The sequence below is a fragment of the Scleropages formosus genome, chromosome 13 (assembly GCF_900964775.1).
Source record: "Scleropages formosus chromosome 13, fSclFor1.1, whole genome shotgun sequence".
Classification (NCBI taxonomy): Eukaryota; Metazoa; Chordata; class Actinopteri; order Osteoglossiformes; family Osteoglossidae; genus Scleropages; species Scleropages formosus.
The window spans coordinates 27,379,354-27,401,852 of record NC_041818.1 but is presented as its reverse complement, the minus strand read 5'-3'; the positions used below and the strand labels follow the sequence as shown (position 1 = coordinate 27,401,852).

Sequence of the window (22,499 nt, the reverse complement as noted above, 5' to 3'; positions counted from 1 at the left end):
GAGGGGACACAACGAGGACGGGACGCCAGTCCGTCGCAAGGCACCCCAAGCGGGACTCGAACCCCAGACCCACTGGAGAGCAGGAACCTGGTCCAACCCACCGTACCCCCTTACCCCGAATTACTCCAGTAAAATTATCCAGCTGTATAAATGTGTAAATAACTGTAACAATTGTAAGCGGCTTTGGAGAAAAGCGTCAGATAAATGTAAATTTTATTTTATCACTACATGCCACCCCCAAGACTAAAACACCGCGAAGTGGGTCACGGAGTGTCGAACTGTGCCCCGTGGGGAACGTACTCCTTGCGTTGAGCCTGGTTTCCTCTCAAAGCGCACGGTGACCACGCGACCTGCGACCTGCGACCTACGGCTTCGCTGGCGGATTGCAGGGAGCTTCCGTCTCCATCCGCTGAGTCACCGTGACCCGAACCCATTAAGCACCAAAAAGAGTCGCCGTTCGCCCTGAGGTGAACGTTTCCAGAGTGTTTATGGATGATTCCGCTGAGAATATGAGAGCTTTTGAAGTGTCTCTATGTAAAGGACCGGCGCGGATCTGGAAAATCCTCCGCTGAGTCCAGGGTAAACAGAGCGCTTACCGCTACGGGCCGAGCTGACGGACGGGCGGCCTCAGGAACAGAGAAGGGATCAGTTCCAAAGCGCAGCCCAGCGAGGAGGCATGACTTGTGCAGGACTGAAAACAGGTCACAGGCTCCCCGAGCAGAAATCTGTTAGCGGTTAGGAACTATTATAAGACATGAAGGTTTCAAGGAGGAATGTGTGTAATCAAACGACTGCCCACAGGTAGAGCCCCAAGGTCAACAAGCTGTCTAACACTGTGGGAACTTTATTCTGCATCAGACTGAATGCCAGCAAAGAAAAAACACAATCGCTCTTTCCCGAGAAATTTGATGCGGGGGCTCATTTGAACCTCGTACTTTTTATTTCTTCTTCCACTGCGGGGTTGGCGGAAAGTCAAAAGGTGTGACACGGTGAGGTGGCTGGAGGCCACTGGACGAGAGCAGCTCCCGCTGCAGTTTTTAGTGGGATCACCGACGAAAGAGGAGCTGCCGCTGTAACCTCATCCCAACGAACACAGCAGCTCAGTACTGGAGATATAATTGTTCCTCCGTGTCTAATCCTAAAGCTTCGAAAGAGGAACCTGTAACCCGATCGCAGAAACACTGCGCGAGCCGTATCTGTGCAAATCCCGTACGTGACTTAAGGAATAATATTTGTGAACTTGACAAAAAAACGGAGAAATCGTGACACTTACCTGCCTTCTTCAGTAAAAGACTACATTCATTCATTTAGCTGACACTGTCCTCCAGGGCAACTTGCAATGCTATGTTACTTACAATTATTTATCCATTATACAACTGTATAATTTTACTGGAGCAATTTAGGGTAATTAGTATCTTGCTCAAGGGTACTACAGCTGGAGGTGGGATTTAAACCTGCAACCTTTGAGTCCAAAGGCAACTCTAATCACTAAGGGAGTTCACATTCAGATAGTTGATCATCACTTTCCATGGTGAAAAACAGTATTGTTTTCCTGAATATGTAGTTTTTTTTTTTTTTTTTTTTAAAAAAAAGAGAGATTTAAAATAAAAAAAAAAAAAGGTTTAACCGATTTGTGAGTTACAATGAAGGACAGTAATGAATGAAAAAGTGGCCACAAGATGTCGCTGTTTCGCCACAAGATATCGCTGTTTCGCCACAAGATGTCGCTGTTGTTGTATTTCGAAGGAACGCAAGTCAAGTGAGTCACCTAAACTACCCTAAATGTCAAGTTGGCTTAACTTGGAAATCATTAATGAGAAAATATGGTCATTTTTAGTAGAACTCGGTAAAGTATAAGTTTGTTACAATCAAATTCAAAAAGTCCTGAGTCACAGAAAGTCTATGTTGATTTAAGGCAGTTGATAATAGCCAGTCCCTCTTGAGCATTAAATAATTTCTATTTCAGTTGCTAAACATTCAAGCATGTACAGTATTGCTAAGTGGACAAAACCACGAATTTAGATTATATATAGAACGGCAAAGTAGTTTTGTTCAAAGTTTCATTCTGCTCCTCCAGTCATGACCTTTTGAGGTTTATGAAAAGTAGCGAGTTCGCACTACTGGTCTGACAGTGTTCAAAACACGAACTGAAATTTATTTACTTATTAGTTGCCTGGACTGGATATGAGTGAGTTTGAAGTTTTGCTGAGATCTTGCAGAATCGTTTGCAGGTGGACGTCCAGAGTTAAAATGTCGAGTTATAATTGTGCTCATGGCCTCCATAGTGACAGGGGTTTAACAGCATGGTAGACTGCAATATTTCCACTGCCATACGCTCCAAACCAAACCCAGTGGATTTGCATACCAAATGCCTTGTGCAAGTTTAAATTGCTTTCAAAACTGTCCGGAAGGAACTTCGTCAACGGAGGGGATAAAGCGCCTAAAGGAAAATCGTGCGGTGCTCCAATCCCAGTCGGGTTCCCTCAGAATCTCCGTTGAACAGAATAAAAAAAACTGCCTCCTGTTCCTTGAAGAATTTGCAAGACACATAGAACCCCCCCCCCCCCCCACAAAAAAAAAAAAAAAAAAATTGTGTGCACGAGAACATTTTTTTGCAGACATTAGCATGGCTGCATAAAACACTCACGGGTCAGACAGGAAACACCGATTTTGCCCAAGTAGGGCGAGAACATAAAATGAGTTGTAAAGTAAACAAGAAAGAATATATGACATTTCCTGTTTCCGCAGTCTTTAACTTGCACTCGAATCGCTCTTCTTTACACTCGGTCTGCGTCACATATTGCGACAGCTTCGCTTCGCTTTCTGGTTTTCACAGATGAAAAACACACCTAGCAGGCAGGTGACACCTCGCCAATGACACGCTTGCGGTGATATTAAAGGATCACGAAAGGTTTGCACTCCTGCTATTAATACTCCTCACAGGTAAGGAAACTCTTTTTTTAACTTCAGTTCAATAAAAAGTATCGCAGACTCATTGGTCTCATCGGTACCAAGGATGACTCAAACTGCTCTCTGATGCCAAAGGGTTTCCTCAAACCCAGACATCGCACTCATAACCTCGCGGCTCCAAAACGAAAGGTGTGAGCGATAAAGGCGTCTTGTCTGCGTTTGAGGAACTTTGCATGCGGAAAAGCAGGTGAATTCCGGCGCCGTGGAACAGCCGTCGCTGGTCCGGCGCAGCCCTCCCACGTTGGCCCCCAGCGCAGTCCTGCGGACCCCAGCAGACCGGAGCGCCAAGGATGTCCCACGGTGAGCGAAGTAGACTTTTGTGATCGGTGCCCCCACAAGTATAAAACTGCTATTTAATTACATTTACATTTACAGTTATTCATTTAGGTGACACTTTTCTCCAAAGTGATGTACATCTCATAGAAAATACAACGTGTTCATCACATTAGCAGAAAGAGACACCTGACGTGTCTCTTAAGTGCAGTTACTTTGTTTCTTTCCACCATATGAACCAACGTTCATCACACGAGCAGCTGCGTAAAACTTTTTCCGAAAATTGATGATTCCTGATCACCTTCCTTGTATTCTTTTTTGAGATACATATAAACTACATTAATTCACTGAATGTAGAACAAAAGCAGTCTGTACCTTAATTTACACGGACATAACTTGATTGTGATGATCATTTACAGTAGATATTCTGGCTCACTGGTACATCATGTTACACGTGTCCACCCCAGAGGAAGGACGGCGGCGTCCGCAAGGGACCCTGACGCCAGAGCGATATTGAATGGTTGAGGTTTCCAATTTCGCTGTTGAAGTAAATCGATCATATTTCGGTTAGTAAACCAGTTGTTAGTAAACCACTTTCGGGGTGTACTTGTGATTTAAGAAAAATTTGGACCTGGGAAACACAACGGCACATTAGAGTAAAATCGCTTTTTGGTCACTGTTTAGATGGAGCTGCCCACTCACTGAAGGCCCACTATGTGTTTTTTGCCTGGTGCTCATGGCCACTCTGGCCACACTTTGCCACTTTGGACCCAGTGGACGCTACATGGTGAACTGTCTGTTCTAACAACCAGTGTTCACAAAAGTATTTTTTTCCGCAATGTAGAATTCTAGAACGAAAAGCATTTTGGAAAAAAAAACAACTGGCAAAGTTCAAGTGTCCCAAAGAGAGAGATGTGGTCCTAGATGGACATCGATGTCTCTCTATGGGGACCACGTGTTTAAACGGAACTGGTATGAAAACGTGGGATCGCGGTAGAACTTGGCATCGTTTCGTACCTGTTGCACCGCAGGCCAACCGAGTGCGTATTGTTTCATTTATGAATTTCCGGGCCAGTTCCATATTTAGCCACGTCAATATTTCCCAGGACAACATACAGTAGGAGACGCCAGAGATTTTATTGCTGCATATTGAGGGAACTCAACTGGTGTCTCGAGGCACTTCTCCTGCAATATTGTTGGTATGATTCGTCTGTAGCATAATTACGCAGAAACAATTATTAATTATTCTTATGGTAGAGAGAAGCACCAGAGCAGAGCTATTAGGCTCACAGTCAGTGAGTCATTCAGGAAGTGATTCCATTCTTCTGGATCGCATTCAAAAGCAAAACATCAATGTTTAGTATCGATCCTATATATAGACTCGCCCCCCCGCCCCTTTACGAACCTCCGCGTCAGTTTCTATACTAGCAATGGCACGAGGCCACGTTCCCTCGGGTTGCGCGCGAACCGGTCCGCCGGGTACCGGCTCGCGGGGAATGAGAGCGATGCGCCAGAACCTGCTCGACCACAGGTGAGTAGTAGGACAGGTGTGAGAGGGACAGGTGAGCGGGAGCGAGTTCCGCGACCTCGATTTGGTGATGCAGCAGGACGGCAGGGCGGGATGATGGGATGTGTCACCAAATGCACTACGTCACTCACACACACACACACACACACACACACACACACTCTCTGCCCCTCCCATCCTGTTCCACACAAACACACGCTGTGTCTACGCAGAGAGCGGCGTCCCACGATCCACGTGAGGTTGGATCTGTCAAAGAGCTGCTGTGTAAACAAACACACACACACACACACATCCCGGCATGTTCCTCTCCTTCGGTAACGTACCCGTCTTACTCCGCCGCGGTGTGACCCTCTCTCTCTCTCTCTCTCTCTCTCTCTCTCGCTGCGGTAATTTACTGTGTTTCTATGCGCGGGTACATTGCTGTGTTACACTGTTATACTGTTTAGCGTTACACTGTTACAGCTACACTGTATATCCGGCAGCGCGCGCGTCATTTGCGACGTCGCTCTCCGACCGAAGCCGCGTCGCCCTTTGAGCGCGCCGTGTGTCCGCGCGCTCCGCGCTCGTGGGGTCCGCGGTCCGGCGCGCGTGTCGCAGCTCCGCTGTCCGCGTGACTCGACAGTTCTGCGTCCTTACGGAGCGCAGCCGTGAGCTCGTGATGATGTGTGTGTGTGTGTGTGTGTGTGTGTGTGTTTTACTGTAGGTGAGAAGTAGACTCTTTTGCAGTCAGTCACACACAGTGTGACCTGGAATTGAGACTTAAAATTCATAGTTCCTGGACACCTTGACACAGGTAATACCATGGTAAAAGATCTATCTATCTATCTATCTATCTATCTATCTATCTATCTATCTATCTATCTATCTCTGTCTGTCTGTCTGTCTGTCTGTCTGTCTACCATCTGTTTTCTTTGATGTTTGTATAAATCTTACCATTTATTTACAGTGTTTTGCCAGTTAAACTACTGACATATGCAGGTTTTGTTTTGGCCATCGAGGTTTCGACCGTCGTCGTTTTCACTGACGGTTTCATTCGATTTTCACGACGAGTTATACTGGGGACCCTCCAGAGTCGCTCATCCCGAAGAGAGCAGGCGGTGTGTGTTTGGGGCACCTGTCTCATATTGGTCTAAAAGTGACATTAAAAGAGGAGGGAAGCTCATCTCTTTGGCTTCTTTGTGGCCACCTGGGTTCTTTCTGCTGCAGCTGAACGTTCTTTTTCACTCGAAACACAGTGGCGTCGCACTACGAGAGAAGAACGGGATATAAGAGGTATTTTTACTGACTCGGCCGTACTGAGCTGTTCGCGTCCTCGCCGCTCGTTTGTCCCCCCCCCCGCCGGCTCGGCAAATGGGCGTCACTTCCTTCATTTAGCTGCCGTGGTCAGTCAGCTCTCTGCAGGCGGCCAGGCAGAGGGGCGGAGGGGGTGGGGGGTTGTCGGCTCTGCCCTCCTCCCAGCAAACACGCGAGCCGACCCACCCATCCCCCCTCACGGCCTCACGCTCCCGTGCTGCCGGGCAGTAGGAAGAGTTACGGCGTCAGACCTGCGTGTCACACTCCTCTGCGCCCGTGGCCTCCCTGCTCGCACCGGCGCCGGCTGTGAAGGTAATGGGGTCACGTCCCTCATATCTGTGCCGCCGTGCTCTCTTCCAGGCAGGAACGCGTGCGTCTCGCACGTTTGTGGATACGGAGTCCAAAGCCGCGTGCAGTTCCATTTATTCCTTTTCTCCAAAAGGAATACTTACAATTATTTACCCACTTATGGACCGGGTCCTGCTCTCTGGTGGGTCTGGGGTTCGAGTCCCGCTTGGGGTGCCTTGCGATGGACTGGCGTCCCGTCCTGGGTGCGTCCCCTCCTCCTCAGAAAATGTGTGTATGTGTGTGTATTTACCCACTTATACAGCTGGGTAATTTTACTGGAGCAATTTATGGTAAGTAGTACCTTGCTCAAGGGTACGACAGCTGGAGGGGGGATTCAAATCTGCAGCAGATGTAACCCCTACATGACCAGCTGTTCCTGGTCACGTTCCCTCTGTTACGTGTTTGTCACCTCCCTGTTTTTCCTTCCATGTCCACGTGTTGCGGATAACGGTGACTGTGTGTCTTCGCCGACCGATTCGCTGTGTATCGCGTTTTTATTCACAGCGGCACGGACGGGTTCCGAAGGTCCCGCTTTGCACCCAAACCGACGTGTCCAGCGAGACACGCGTGACACAAAGTTTCCTAGTGACCTTCGTGTCTGACGGAAATTTTTGGAGAAGCTGCTCTTTGAGTCGCTGTAGCTTTAAGGGATGCAGACGGTCCAGAAAGCGCGCACGCACGCACACACACACTCGCGGAGCGTTCCACCCCAGAGTTCTCTCAACAATGCGGGGCTGTTCTCACTTCCCCCATCAGTTTGAAACTACCAAGTGTGACACTGGTCGGTGTGACAGTGGCTGTGGGTGATGGCCCCCTCCCCCGCCCTGCTCATCTCCACCCGACCCCGCTTGACCCCGCTTGACCCCGCTTCACAGGCCGCCGCCGCCGCCGTGACTCAGAAGTGCCCCTCTTGTGCTTCCCTCGCAGGCATCTGTCACCATGGAGACCCCGTCCAGGACAGACTCCTCTCCCTCGGAGTGTGAGCAAGGAGAGGTAGCAGCAACGGAGGTGACGGGACGGGACATGGAGGACGTGGACGTCCTGGAAGAGGACACTGAGAAGGAGGCCGGGGAGGAAGTTGTAAAGGATGAGGAGGCGGGGAAACGGGCTGCCGGGGAGCTGGCGACTCAGCGGAAGCTCCTGGCCATCGAGGAGCTGGTGCTCACCGAGAGGAACTACCTGAGGCACCTCCGGCTCTGCTCCGTCACCATCCGGAGCAACCTGCAGAAGGTCCAGGTAGTTGTCCATCTCCTGGTCTCCCTTCTCCCTCCTGGGGTGAGAGAGAGCAGCTCCAGAGACGCTTTGGAAATTGTGCAAAGTCTTCTGGAGGTCTGCGGGAGTCATAGGTGTCAGGGCAGCAGGAGGGAGATGGTTGAGGAGCTGAAATCTTAGTGCCAGAAGTTGTTCAGGACCCTCCTGCTCCATCTGAGTCCTACAGCTTGAGATGAATGTGTGACCCCAGCTGAGAAGGTTGCTCTAGATGACGTGACCCCTGCGTTCCCCTGACCTCCCGCTGCAGCCGCCGCTGGCGAACCTGGACACCATGTTCCTGCACATCCAGGAGGTGATGGACGTCTCGGAGCGACTGCTCACTCTGCTGGACCGGGGCCAGCCCTCGAACCCGGGCTTCCTCAGCCTCCTGTGTGAGTCTGTTCGGTGGGAGAAGCCGCTTTCCCCATCTTGGTCACGAGTGCGGATTTTTATTTTCCGGTGTCAGGTCAGCGAAACGGGGAGGGAGAAGATGGTGAAAAGAGGGACACGGAACATCTGCGTGAAGGAAACGCAGTTCTGGAGACTTGAGCTCCTCCGCAGCCAGAACAGCTTGGGTCTTTCCAACAGGCTAGTGTGGAAACTTTAGCGCAGATCTGCAGAGAAAGAGAAGACACACAAAGCTCAGCTGTAACGGACCGAGGTCCTGTGTTACGCGGGCCGGAGCGGGCGAGAGCCGTGCCGCGTCCCAGCTAAGCCCATAACTACCAGCTGCGCCTTCCTGCTCGCACCGCCGTGGTGACGCCGTGAGCCTCGCAGCCTTCTCACTGCTCCTTTTCTCCTCGTCGCTCCTTGTGGTCTTTCAGGCGACGCCTTCCTGAGCCTGAGGACGGACATGGAGGCCGCCTACAGGGAATATCTGGCCGGCTACGGCAACGTCACGGCGCTGGAGAACAGCTACAAGCAGAAGGAGGCCGTGTGGCAGGAGGTCGTGAAGGTGGTGAAGGCCTCGGCGTAGGTGTTCTTCTCCATTATGGGTCCCGGTCAAGACTGCCCCGCATTGTCGCTTGTGCTCGACGTCATGTCTGCTCTCCTGTCTGTTTCGAGGGAGGAAACCGGCGACGTCCGGATCTCTTAATTGTGTGGGGGGGAATTTAGGCTCTACAGCTGGACCACAGTTACACCCGGATGACCCAAGAGATACACAAATTGAAGTGAAATTAGCAGCAGGAGCAGCAGCAGCACCACTGGATCACAGCGACGTAGAGACACAAACTGCGAATATGTCCACATGCGTAAAACAAGGGTGGAACACAACAATATTTCAATATTGTTAATAAGTACCGTTACAGAACCAGTGTAGTACCATTAATGCAGCACCATTACAGCACCATCATAGAAGTACCAGCATTATACTATTACAGTACCATTATAGTACCATTATAGTAACATCATAGTACCATTATAGTAACGTTATAGTAACATCATAGTACCGTTACAGTAACATCATAGTACCATTACAGCACCATTATAGTAACATCATAGTAACATTATAGTAACATTACAGTAACATAGTAGCATCGTAGTATCATTATAGTACCATCATAGTAACATTATAGTAACGGTAAGACGCTATTGAACATTGATAAATATTAATATTAATAATATTAATGATATTACAATAGCGGTGCTGGTACTGAGGCATTAAGGGATGGGACAGCTCATGGTCTAATGGTTAGAACTGTTGCATTCAGATTGAAAGGTTGCAGGTTTGAATCCACCTCAAGCTGTGGCCACTACCAGCTGTCCATGAATTTGAAACGGAAAGAAATAATTTTATCACGAGCAAATAATTTTATCGTGAACAAAGCGAAGCGGTCCTTTTCGAAACCGTATTTTAATCCGCGTGACCTTCACAGGCCGGAGGTGAACGCCTCGTCTCCGACCTTCTTCCTGGTGATGCCGGTGCAGAGGATCGCCCGTTACCCGCTGCTCCTGCAGACCATCCAGAAGCACACGGACCCCCGGGACCCGGCCTACCTGGCCCTGGAGGACGTCGCCCGCATCGCCGTGGACATGAACTGCAAGATCAATGAGTATAAGCGCTTCCGCGAAGTCGGTGAGGGCGGGACGAGGGCACTGGTGCTCGCTGGTGTTTGTGAATCGAAGGCCTTCGGGCGGAACCTCGTAGAGTGTTGATAACCCGCTAAGCGATAACGCGAATGGCTCCTGGGGCAAAGAGCCACTTTAATGCACCGGTAACAGCGCACAGGGCTAAAGTCCTCCTGCGTGTCCTTCACAGCGGACAAGTACAAGAAAACGGAGACCTTGAGCATAAGGGACAAGATCAACCGGCTGAACGGACACAGCATCGCCAAGAAGACGGCGCGACTTGGCCAGTTCCTCAAGCACGAGACGGGCATTGTGCCCAAGGTGATCGTCCGCAGGCCCTTTTCCCGGTGTTCCGAAGGTTGGGGTTTAAGGTTAGGGTTTAGGGTTAAGGGTTAGGGTTTAGGGTTTAGAGTTTAGGGTTAGGGTTTATTGTTAGGTTTAGGGTTAAAGTTTAGGGTTAAGCTTTAGAATTAAGTTTTAGGGTTAAAGTTTAGGGTTAAGCTTTAGAATTAAGGTTTAGAGTTTGGGTTTAGGGTTAGGGTTTATTGTTAAGTTTAGGGTTTAGGGTTAGTGGTTGAACATAGAAACAGGACTAGAGCATCCACTTTTACTTTTATTTTACCTTTAAGTGCTCCGAGTCTCACTGATTTCGCCCTTCCTGGCAAACGGTCGAGGTGGTGCTGGCTGGTCACGTTCTGTTTGCGTCGACCTCAGGATCCTTCTGCAAGTCCTCTTCCTCATGTGTCAAACGGACGTGGGTTTGATGGATTGGCGCCGGTTGCGCAGCTGACACCTTCATCTTCAGCTGGCGTGGTCTGAAAGTGAATGTCAGGCCTTCTTATCTTGTCCAAACACAACTGGCGGTGGGAAAACAAACCACAAAACCTGAGCTGAGCCTTTGAACGCTGTCTTCCAGTACCACATGTCGGCGCTCACATGTTTCCTCTTTGAGAAACACGGTCAAACCCATCCGCCTGTGTCTATGAGCTCGGGCCGTGAGTCTAAAGCCAAGCAGCAGGAGGTCAAAAGTCCTAATTTACGGGGGTCATAAAACCATATTTACACCCAAATGTTCTTCCTCCCTCAGGTAATAGACGAAGAGTTTGATGCCCTGGCAGGTTTCTTCTGTGTCCTGGAGAGAGGGATCACAGACCTGCATGAAAACGTGGAGAACTTCCTCGGTCACCTGCAGGTGAGAGGCAAGGGCGTTTTTGATGGCCGTAGCATCGCTTCTTCTCAACCTCATGGAACTCATGACTAACCTCTCTGAGTTCGTACTTCTTATTTGAGAGGCTGGTCCACATCCTTCTGAACATATTAACCAGCAAATCCGTCCAGTCCAGAAGGTTTTCCTTAAAGTGGTGTTCAACTCGGAGTAAACAAAAGTGCGTCCGGAAGAGACAAAGCTTTATACACAGACACGGGATTATGGACACAGTTTGTGTGTCTCACACCACCATGTTGCTGGTTCACATCCCATCAGTAGCTCCTGACATTCAAATAGCAAATACAGAGATAATCATAGCAGATGGTGTTAGACTCATTTATGGAGCTTTCAGGAGACCAGGAGTGAAGTGGCTGTCAAAAAGATGGGTTTGAGGCCCTCCTTCAATGTGGGAGGGATTCAGCAGCTCTGAGGGACACAGGGAGTTAGTTCCACCACATTTTGGACAAAACTGAGACCTGAAAGACTTTTGATCTTGGATGACCATTTTACTTTGATATTTGTCTGGTTTTGGTGCAGCAGTCTCTGGATGTTCAAGCATGAGGCCATTTCCTGCAGTGTTTTCCTCCGCCGGTGAAGGGAGGTGTCCTTTGGGAAATATTGGGGTCTGGACACATGTCAATGTGCAAAACTGATGCTTTGGTGTCTGTGCTCTCTTAGACCAACGTGAGCTGAGTTTTTTTCTTTCTTTCTTTCTTTTTCTTTCTTTCTTTCTTTCTTTCTTTCTTTCTTTCTTTCTTTCAGTTTGCTGGGTCTCCATCATGAGACTCAGTTGAGTTCCACTTCTATATCTTCTCTCATTATTTTTTCCAAACACACTCTGTCTGCGTGTGCCATGTTACACTCAGCTTGAAATACTGACAAATGTTACGGCTTCATCTTGTCCAGATTCTGTTCTGTCTAAAATCCATCATCCGGATATGGTTACGGGTGTAAAATTAGCGTTTCCGAAGGAGGAGAAGCCTAACGTCCCACCTCGACCCCGGGTTCCTCCCGCAGGCGTTCCTCGCGTGCCGGCCGGAGGAGCGAGACCTGGACCTGGGGAGCGACAGGGGTGTTGTGAGCTACAGGGAGATCACAGCGGCTCTCAAGCAATGGATCTACCCCACCTTCGTGAGTGTCTGCCATGGGTTCGAGATCCTCCAGGACAGGGGGAGAGGGGAGGGGTTGGTGCGTGTCTTCCCGAACGCACCCATCCATCGAACACATCCATCTTCAAAAACTCAGAGATGAGCCGACAGACACAGCAGACGTGTCAGCGGTGAAGGACTAACACGGTCTGACCGCGTGAGTGACGGGATAATGTTCTGCCCTCACCTCGACCCCAGGAGCGCAGGGTCCGAACGCTGGTCCACAGGCCCCTGTGCTCCCTCCGCGAGATGCTGGCCGGACCGCGCAACCTCATCCGGAAGCGGCTGGACAAGCTGCTGGACTACGAGGCGCTGGGCGAGAAGAGCGGCCTGAGCTACGAGGAGCAGGCCGTGGCGGGGGCCTACCGCACCATCAACGCCCTCCTGGTGGCCGAGCTGCCCCAGTTCAACGGCACCGCCCTGCAGCTGCTCTGGGGCATCCTGGGAGCCTTCAGCTGTCTCCAGCGGGATCTGGCGGCCGACACGGAGCAGCTGTTCGCCAGCTACACGCACGAGGTACCGGGACCGGGGGTCCCCAGCTGCACACGCGGTGGGGGCGGGGCTGCAGTCCAAGGGCAGGCAGGGGGCAAAGTGGGATGGATAGACTGGAGCGGTGTCCTGCAGGACGCGCATGAAAGCGGCTCCCTAAGTCGAACGCTTGACAGTCGCGGTTGGATCCGAAGTGGCTCGGCTGCTTCGTCCTTCTTTTCCGCTCTGCAGTGGAGTTTCACGTGGGGCAAGAGCGGCATGTGCTGATTGGCTGTGGCCTCATCCGTCGCACTCCGTTCTGTCCCCTCGCTGAGAGACCAGCTTCAGTGAACTGCTACAATCATGTGCCGCTTAATGACTGATCGCATGTACATCGGTGCTCCGATAAGTTTATAATGGAGCTGGAAAATTCTTATCGACTAGCGACATCGTAGCTGTCGTAACGTCGTAGTGCAACGTGTTACTCGCATGTTCGTGGTGGTGCTGCTGTAAACAAACCTACTGCGCTGCCAGTTGTATAAAAGTACAGCACATACAGTTATGTAGAGTACATGATACTCACACACACATTTTCTGAACCGCTTGTCCCATTTGGGGTCGCGAGGAACCAGAGCCTAACTCAGCAACACAGGGCGTAAGGCCAGAGAGGGAGCGGACACACCCAGGACGGGACGCCAGTCCGTTGCAAGGCACCCCAAGCGGAACTCGAACCCCAGACCCACCGGAGAGCAGGACCCGGTCCAACCCACTGTGCCACCACGCCTCCGGGTGCATAATACTTGATAATGATAATAAAGATCCAAGTTACTGGTTTATGAATTTACTGTACTGTACTTTTTATCGTTACTTTACAGCGTACTTTTTCTACTTATAAGAAAGTTTACTGTAAAAAAGTATCCTGTGTTATGCTGGCAGCAGCATCATAAATCTCAATATTACTGTGTCTCTTGACTGCATCGAGGCTATACCATCTAGGTTTGTGTAAGTACACTGTATGATCGAGGCTATACCATCTAGGTGTGTATAAGTGCACTGTATGATCGAGGCTATACCATCTAGGTGTGTATAAGTACACTCTATGATGTTTACACAACGACGAAATCGCCTAACAACGCATTTCTTAGAATGTATCCCTGTCCTTACGCGACGCATGTCTGTATTAATTAAAAAAATTAACCTAATTTTTAAACTTGTCAGTTTGCAGAAATGTGAATGAAAAGCCGAATTATTGCGGTTTTTCTAAATCTCAAACGTCTGTCTCTTCTCAGCTTCCTCACAGCCTGCTGGAGCCCAGTGCATTCTGGGAGTGGGCGTCGGCCGCGGTGTGCGAAGAGGCAAAGAGGCTGGACGCCATCTTCCAGAATGTGCAAGAGGAGCTCAATGCCCCCATTGTGCAGGTTCGAGAAGCCTCTCATTGTGAGCCCACGTGTTGGCGGGAGACACAGTGCCATAGAAACGCCTCCATTTCTGTTTATTTTTGCTGATTAATGTGAATTCCATGATACCCATTTACATACTGTATATATATCATTTAGAAGTTGGTTCATGTGTTCTCAGATATTTTATACAAATATTCCTAAATTATTGACCGTCAGACTTTGCGCCAGCATTGTTAGCGATGAGAACTAACTCGTACGACCGTGATGTGAGATTCGGCTCTGCCGCTGCAGTGGTGACCAGACTTCCAGCGGGATGGTGAAACACTGCTGAACTTGCACCTACAAGTTATTTTTATGAAAACCGGTGTCATTCTAATCACATTACTCAGCTGCACTGATTCTTGGAATTCCAGGTCCCTTATTCATGGATCGCCTCTCTGCATTGTGTCATTATTGCTTCACGACTCGTGATTCTTACCACCGAGAATATATTCAGTGCCGTTGATTCTCTGCTGGTGAATCACCGACTGGACACAAAGCAGGGCTTTTCACCCCTTGTTCCTGCTCACCTCTCCTGAGCTCAAGGGTCAGGGCAAACTGAGCACCTTTGACCCGCACATCAAGTTCTCTCACCTTTGTACAGCTCAGCTCTAATTGGCAACTCCCTTCTCTCTCGCTCCTCCTCATCTCCATGGCAACAGCCCCTCAGCCCCTCCTCTCAGAGGCGCCTCCAGGTGCTGATGGAAAGGCACAGCCCCGAGAAGATCTACCAGCTCACACGCCATGTGGTGGGCAGCCGTGAGCTGGACCTCACACTGCAGAGGGGCGAGCTGGTGGCCCTCGTGAGCGAGATGGACACGCGTGGCGATCGGCGCCGCTGGCTTGTGGATGCTGGAGGTTCGGTTCTCTGCCTAAGGGGCTTCCGGTTCAGAACGTCTTATCACTGCTGAAAAAACATGCCCTCGTCATCAATTCTGCCAGCTAAAGACTGTAGGAATCAGCAGAATCAATTACTTTGAGTGGTTTGGAATTACAGGGAAAACACTTCTTTTGAGAGGGGCGACACCTAGTGGCGCTTCATGTTACTACAACATGTTGTCAATGCAGTCTGTTCAGCTTTTCCTCTGCCTTGTGGTGCCCAGGGCCCAGGGGGTACGTGCCATCCTCCAAGCTGGTGCGCTATCGCCAGGTAACCAAAGAGGTGCCACCTTCTCCGCATTTCACCACCGCAGTCGGCAGGGAAGCGATCCGGAGGCACTCGTACTCCCCCGAGTCGCATCCCTTCGTCACCATGGCGATGCCCTGCTTCCAGGTGAGTGGTGTTGGGGACGAGTGGCAAGGAGTGACAACACAGATCCTTTTACTTGAGGAGTGTGTCATTCTCATAATCTGAAATCATACGTATGCTGTTAAAAATGGAATAACAGACTTTTTACTACTGTTGCTCCCTAATGGTTGACATGTTATTAAAATTGCTGATGATTAGAAGTGGCTTGGAGGGCCTCACTCATTTTCTGGTTGACATTTTCAAAGCAGTGCACCACATTAATGTGCTGGAACTTTATGCACTGCAATTAAATTATGCCCAGTAATCATAAACGGGGGACATTCTGAGCCTTGGCTGTTTTTGGCCACAGAGGCAGGGCTGATCTCCAGGAAGGAGAAGAATGTTGGTCATTACTGCTGCTTGAAAGAAGCCCAGAGGAAAGTGGTTTTGGATGATAGATAATGGTGCACCATGACATACAACTACATTCAGATCTTCTTTTAGATTATGGTGTTTATGTGCTGAGTCTTTGTCAACGGGATTTTTCGCCTTGTGCAGTTTTGCACCTTCACCCATTTGTCTTTATGAGGCCGTACTCTTCGTAGAAACGACTCGAGTTCTTATTCGCTGCAAAAGGTTGTAGGAGCTGCTTAATTCAGCGATTCTGAAGAAACCACGCTGCCTCTGCTGGGATTTCGACCCAGTTTCTCACACTTCTGATTCAGGCCAGTGCAATGCGTACTGTGGGCTTTACATCCCTAGATGCCGTGCGCTGTTCTCCTCTATCTGAGATGTGGCCCCTCTGTGCCCCCAGGTGTTCGCGGGCTATGACTTCACGGCACGCAGCCACCACGAGGTCACCCTGCGATCCGGCGAGCCGGTGAAGGTCCTCGAACCCCACGACAAGCGGGGCAACCGGGACTGGAGCCTGGTGGAGGTCCGTGGCCGGCGGGGGTACGTGCCATCCAACTACCTGGCCGTGTTACCCTCCGTGGTAGCCCCTCCCACAGCCCCTTTCTGCTAGACCGTCCCCAAGACCGTCTGGCTCCGCCTCTGCTTCTGGCCCCACCTCTGTTTCAATGTGTGGACTGTGAAGACAACTAACTGACAGGGTTGGGGTTGTGGCGCTTGTCCTCCTGGAGTGGCCCTGTTTGAGATGAGATGAGATGAGATGATTGCTGGTCCTGCTTTGAAACAGGTCCTGCTGAGCTGTCTTGCTGGGCCCGCGAGGCCCTGGATCGGCCTTCGTTTGCATGCTGCGACCCCGGTTCGCTCCCACGGGAACGTTAACGGATTCACTACCGCCTCGCCCCATTACTCAGCTGCTTTTTCACCGGCTGCACCGAGTGCCCAAGGGTTCGAACGTTTCCGATTCTCCTGCAAACAACGTCGATTTCCATCATGGCTGTGGTCGCTAGGGCAGGGAGTCATAAACTTCACTGAAACGGTCGAAGATGGCAGTCAGCATTTGGAAGTTGGACGCGTGGAATTATTTTTAGTGGCTTGGATGTAAACATAATTGTTGGAACAAAAGAACTTGAACGGCGGTCGCTGTGCACCAACAGCATTTCCCCGCATACTCTGATCTGATGGAACGCCATTCCCTGTGGCAAACACCTTTCCCCTCAAGCTCCAGTCGAGTACCTCGGAGACTCTTCTGTGCTGTTGGCACTGGTGTAAAGTCACAGCAACAATGCAAGAAGAGAGCATCCTCCCTGGGGTTCTGTTTTTGCTCGTGTATTGTGCCGCTCTTCCACTAGGGGGCAGCGCACACCCCTTCATTACCGCAATCAGTATTATTCCCATCCTCCTGTGTTGTGCAGCTTTAACAGCAAGAAATATTCATATTCACCTCATGATTGACCTTCTCTGCTGTGACTGGAATGCCAAAGTGTGTGCTTAGTGCGCATGTCTCATTCACTGTACCCCTTTACTGTACAACTTATTTAAGCTGTTTACTCCACGTTGCAAAGGCAGTTTTCTCCATTTTCACTGAAATGGGGCGACGTTTGATGTCGTTCTTAATTGCCAAAGAAGCTAAACAGTGTTTCATTGCACCGTTTGCATAAATGAAGGTCTGTTTTCGGCTGTCGAATGCTTGATAAAAAAGGCCGATCGATGTGAAGGATGACGGTCTGAGCTAAGGGAGCCGAACGAACGCAATCTTACTCTGTTTTTTGACATTTATTAGGCTGGTTCAGTTTTTGTTGTTTGCACACATTACTTTAACCTGACTTTTGTTTCAAGTGCCATGGTAATGCAATATGCAGGACGGCGTTCTGTTCCCCGGACAGCGCATCCACTCAGCACCCGCCCGCACTAACACATGAGCTGAAGGCGGCCCACTGCCAGGCAGAAAATGTAAACTTCCTGGTGCGTCTGATGTTCTGGAGTGAGAGATCTGAAAGTGCTATAAATAAATTCTTCTCTTCGATGAGCTAAAAATAGCTGTTTGGTCAAGCTGCTGGTGGGAGGACCCCTGTGGTTGAGTTCCCCCTGCTGGACACTCCTGTAACTGCAGCAGGATTGGTGGGCATCCTGGATGTGGTGGTGGTGGTTTTTGGGGTGGGTGGGAGCTTTGCCACTGGCCCAGTGAAGACTAGATCTGCATGGGGAACTCCGGCTAAAACTCCGGGGAGCGAAAGCACAGTTTACTTTGGGAAAACAGCAGCGGAAAAGGGAGCACCTCCTGAGCTCAAGGGACAGGGCAAACCGATCCGTTACCGGGATGGGTGGGGTGGACAAGGCAGACGTCCACCGAGAGACGCCGAGTGAGGCCACGTTCAAATTTTCATGCAAGTTCTCAAGAACGGAAGGGACGAGTGGCGTTTCCTGTGAAAGCAGCCATGACCGACGTCCGGCGTCTCAGAACCGAGCGCTCATTTGTGTCGCGTGGCACGTGTGTGAACCGCTTCCTTCCAGCCCTTCAGACGCACGTTAACCTTTCCGTAGGCAGACAGGTTTTATGATTTATTTATTGAATAAAAATTTTGATTGTCGGAAATGCTGAACGGAGAAATTTTTACCTGTCGAGTTGGACAGCGTGCGTAACCAGACACCTTTGGTGGGCTGCTAATCTATTCTGACCTGGAGGAAAAAACTTCACGAGGCAGATTTTCCTGGGACCGGAATGAAAATGTAGAGCTGCGGTCGCGTCTGTTTGGTTCCGCGCTTCCTCTCACAAGCAGATCACCCTCTGAGGGTAAACCCAAAACACACGCGCACAGATTTTTTTGATGAACCCATGGCGACTAGGTGAGCTCTCTAAGGTCCAAGAGAAGCTCCATTCACAACATGGAGCACATGGAAGTCTTAACCACCTTGCTACTGTTTCATTTATTCATGCTTTTAATAACCCTCCAGGTTATTAAAGATTAATGCTGATTTAAGGTGTTATAATCCCTGGGAGCTGGAGACAAAGCACCCGAGGGTCTCGTTCTGCCTGCTGCCGCCCTCCGTTGTTCCTCATAATTCACACGAGTGGACCGTGAAGCCGAACGCTCTTGTGTGCGTGCGCCGCCGTGTGTAAACCGTGACACGGCGAACACGGGTGTGGACGCGTAACCGTGGTTCTTGTACCAAGGGCCCCGCGACACCAAACCTCAGCGGCTCCGCGAAGAACGTCCGGTTGTAAAAGGGGGAACCTAAGGTGTGCGGTCGCTGGAGGAAAAGCACCTTGATAAACTACGGCGAACAAAAAGATGGAGATGGAACGAAAGTAAGAATGTTCAATTTGTACTGTGTTTCGTGTCTGAGATGGATTAAAATACAGCCCAGTCGGCTTTCGTAAGAATATTCTGTTACGTTACAAACAAAGCATTTTGTAGACATTTCATTTCACCCTGGTTTACTTACACACCTTGTAGTAAGTTCATGGTAAAGTAAGTCCCTGGGATAACCCAGAATATGCACTTCCCCCATGTGACCCCTTGTCGGTATCTCGGTAAATCCGGCTCTCTCTTGAGCCGTGTACCCGACGCCGCTATCGTTCGCACCGGTGAGACGGGCGTGAGAGCCAAAGCGCTGATAGCAAGTGATGGTTTGAGCAGCTTAGCACTTCCTGTTATCCTGTGCCCCACCCACCACCGCTCAGGAAGCCGCTTAAAGCCTCTGACCTTGAGGTCAGGAGCTCAGAGGGAACGGTCACCGGGTTCAGTCGCCTTGACAAAGCTGCCATGTGCAGACCCCCCGTAGGTGTTGGTCGGATCGAGTGCCAAGAACCGCCCGCTGCCCTTGGAAACGAGCGCCAAAAACCACCGCGGTTGCAGGCGTGAAGGCGCCGTGCCGCCAATCAACAGGTCGGGCTGTTTTTAAAGGGGTCCTGGGCGTTCGGACAGATGGTTTCTCATGGCGACGGCGGACGGAGAAGGAACTGGCTCGATGGAGAACGAGGATGCAAAACAAAACAAAACCATGGTGACCAAACCGCGCAGTCACACAGCACCATGGCGACACGGTTGCGCTGCTCCGCAAAAAAAAACCAAGGTGCGAAGCGGAGACTCGGAGCCACCGCGAAGAAAGCGAAACCTGTCACGAGGCCGCCGACCTACCCAGGAGCTCAAGGTCGGAGCAGCGGCGCCACACGGCCGTCCCGCGGCGGGGCAGTATGGTAAAAATGTCAACGGTTAGGGCGGGCTCACGGGCCAGGGTAGCGACGGGGTCAGGGGTCACCATACGAACCTCCAGAATGCATGGAGCTCCCCGGCAGCTGCGCTACTGCGCCACTTAACTTGCCCACAGCAAATAAAAGTGCCAAAAGCACCTGTTGTACATTAATGCAGCCCTACCCTCCTCCCTGTACGTGGGGGGATTTGGGGTACCTAATCCTGCCCGTTACAGCTGTTCCGGCAGACAGGTGTCCTTCACGCTGCCCGTCTGTCCCCCCGACGGTGTTTACAGCACTCCCTCCAGCCCACGTTAATACAGCTTGAATCTTTACATATAAACAGAGCCTGCGGAGGCTTTCCCACGGTAAACACGGGGTGCCGTAAACAGCCCGGCAGCAAAGAACAACGGAAACGAGAAGGAAGTTGTGCAGCTAACGGTTAGGAACGTTCGAAAAGCAAACACACTGCCTTTATTTTACATTTCAGGAATGTGGCAGAGCTCGCGTGACCCATCGTAAGTAGTGTATCTAGCAGTGTAAGTCACCACGGTGAATAAGGCGTGTGGCGGATAACGCTACAAGGCGTTCATTGGAAGTCGCTTTGAAGAAAAGAGTCTGATAAAAAAATGTAAATCAGCAAGGTGTCGCAGGTGAAAGAGTACGGTACGTAAGCGTGAGAAATTCCACATCCAAATCTGAATGTGCGCTGTTGTCAGTCACCACTAGGCGGAGTATAGTGCAATTTATTGCAAACTGTACAGGACAGATGTGTCCCATCATTCAAGCGTTTATGGCGGCCTAATGAGGTTCCATGGTCGAACGGGCAGTCAGTATGTTCCAGGACCGAATTAAGCAACGCGATGCGCTGAAAAGCTCTCAAGTTAACGACACTCGTTCGGGTCGTACGCTCGTCCCTCGTAGCCGTGCGGGAGTCCGTCTCCGAGGGAATGTCGGAACGGTGCAGCGGTACCGCGCTACAGCGTGAGATGCGCGAGAAGCTGCAGCCTCTGTCCTTGAGGCCCGAGCCGCACTACTCTCAACGCTTCAGCTGCACCCTAGTACAGGCAGTCCAGGCTACATCCAGCCAGGTACGGGCCGTCAATGGAAAGCTGCTCCGCACCACGGCCGCCCCAAAGGGCCTTAATCCTGATTTGATTACATCACAGTTGATTGCAATCGAGGCCAACTTTCCCTCTAGGGAACAGGTCTGCCGAGGCGAGCGCGGTAACTCTGGCGAACGGCACAGCCGTAGAGGCCCCGCGGGGGGGGGCTGCCGTCAGACGATCTTCACCCGGAAGAATCACTCTTTCATCTTGCCAAACTGCGCCGTTCGGAGGTAACCAGGGTGATCCTGCAGCGTTTCCAGGCCGACACCCTGCAAGGTGTTTGCAGGAATCAGATGCAGACAAACTCGTTTGGGTACCTCCTAGGTGGCAACGTGTGGCACATGATACATGCATTCAGTGCAACAGACAACGCGTCCCTCCCCCGGTCCCCCATCCCTTTGTCTGTCTTGTTGTAAACAAGGTGTGATGATCTTCCATTTACTGCTTGCGAAATCAATACCGAATTACTCTCGCTGACGGCCTGGGCCAACCGTAGGCTTTCGACAGGAACGGTATGGATTCTGGACACGTGATAATGGTGGTCGAGGGGTACTGGGCCACCGGGGGCGGGGCAGGAGGCACGGCTCTGCGGAAGCGATCTCTGCCCCGAGCTTCACTGGACGGCCAGGAGATGACTGTCACACGTGCTCGCTGTCCACCAGGTGGGATGCTGTGCACTTGCCATCGGAGCTTTATCTTCTTACCCCCGCACGCATTCTGCTTCCGTACCTCCCGTGCCCCGTGTCCGGGCACCGAGGGGCAAACGACCGCTGACAGATTCGCAGCCGGATCGTTGCGTGAGGTGCGAACAGAAGCGGCTCCGAAACGAGGAGATCGGCGTCCGCGTCGGCGACGCGTCCGCTGCCGGTCGTCATAGGCACCGGGCGCCGACGGGCACGAAGATGACAAACATGCATGAGGATGCACTCGATCGCACTCCCAAGTCAGAGCGGGATGCCGCGTTCCTGCTGGAAGCGTCCCGTGACGACGCGCGAGTGGCCCACGGACTCTTAGCGTGTTCTGCGAGGCAAATGCAGCCGTAACTGGTTGCTGAGCTACACACATTAAGCACGGCGCGGGTTAACGTGCGGCGCGCTCCACGTTTTTAATGTCGCTTGGACTCACGCGCGTCCTTCGTACTGTGGCTGCCGGCACGCCTCTGGCGTGCGTGTCCGTGTGTGCGTTTGCGTGCGTTTGCGTGCGTTTGGGTGCGTGTACTCCTGGCGCTGCACAGTTAGCGCAAGGCGAGCCATTATCGAGGTGGGTTTATCCTGTCCACCCCGATAAACCGGTCTTATAATCTTCTCCGTCTGGCTTCGTTAATCATTATATCTGCAGATAAGATGTAGGCACTGACCCTTTGGAGTCAAAGTCACCTGGAAGGAGAGTTTCCTCTTTGGCAGCGGGTGGGGGGGCGACTCTCTGTTCAGCGCAGGGCCGCCGTTACATGCAGTCAAGCAGGAAACGAGGCTTCGAGCTCGGTTTAGTATCGAAGATCGCTGTGGATGAGTTCCCGGGAACGAAGTGTCCCATACGAGAAGGTCTAAGAGCTCTGCGGTTGGCC

At 51.1% G+C, this 22,499-nt stretch overlaps 1 protein-coding gene across 5 annotated transcripts; it reads left to right on the top strand.

Annotated features, from left to right (window-relative positions):
- Positions 1 to 2,798: 2,798 nt before the first annotated feature.
- On the top strand, positions 2,799 to 18,217 carry arhgef37 (Rho guanine nucleotide exchange factor (GEF) 37). Of its 5 annotated transcripts, none has more exons than XM_029257531.1 (14): positions 2,799 to 2,943; positions 3,135 to 3,270; positions 7,340 to 7,648; positions 7,932 to 8,055; positions 8,488 to 8,635; positions 9,541 to 9,740; positions 9,924 to 10,054; positions 10,821 to 10,925; positions 11,958 to 12,071; positions 12,287 to 12,604; positions 13,846 to 13,974; positions 14,658 to 14,853; positions 15,099 to 15,268; positions 16,038 to 18,217. In XM_029257531.1, exons 3-14 carry the CDS (start codon positions 7,352 to 7,354, stop codon positions 16,245 to 16,247), a joined length of 2,142 nt encoding a protein of 713 aa, XP_029113364.1. In that variant the 5' UTR covers positions 2,799 to 2,943; positions 3,135 to 3,270; positions 7,340 to 7,351; the 3' UTR covers positions 16,248 to 18,217. The 5 variants fall into 5 exon arrangements, with proteins under 5 accessions (XP_029113364.1, XP_029113363.1, XP_029113365.1 ...); XM_029257530.1 differs by having other exon boundaries at positions 3,046 to 3,270; XM_029257532.1 differs by lacking the exons at positions 2,799 to 2,943; positions 3,135 to 3,270 and adding exons at positions 4,762 to 5,085; positions 5,475 to 5,564.
- Positions 18,218 to 22,499: the final 4,282 nt, after the last annotated feature.

What these genes read in the sequence shown, in the direction of transcription:
- arhgef37 (XM_029257529.1), top strand. Translation starts at nt 4,873, where the DNA reads ATGTGTCACCAAATGCACTACGTCACTCACACACACACACACACACAC. An exon ending in AGACGGGCATTGTGCCCAAG is followed by an intron (nt 10,055 to 10,820) that starts GTGATCGTCCGC and finishes TTCCTCCCTCAG; the next exon opens with GTAATAGACGAAGAGTTTGA. An exon ending in CTGGCTTGTGGATGCTGGAG is followed by an intron (nt 14,854 to 15,098) that starts GTTCGGTTCTCT and finishes TGTGGTGCCCAG; the next exon opens with GGCCCAGGGGGTACGTGCCA.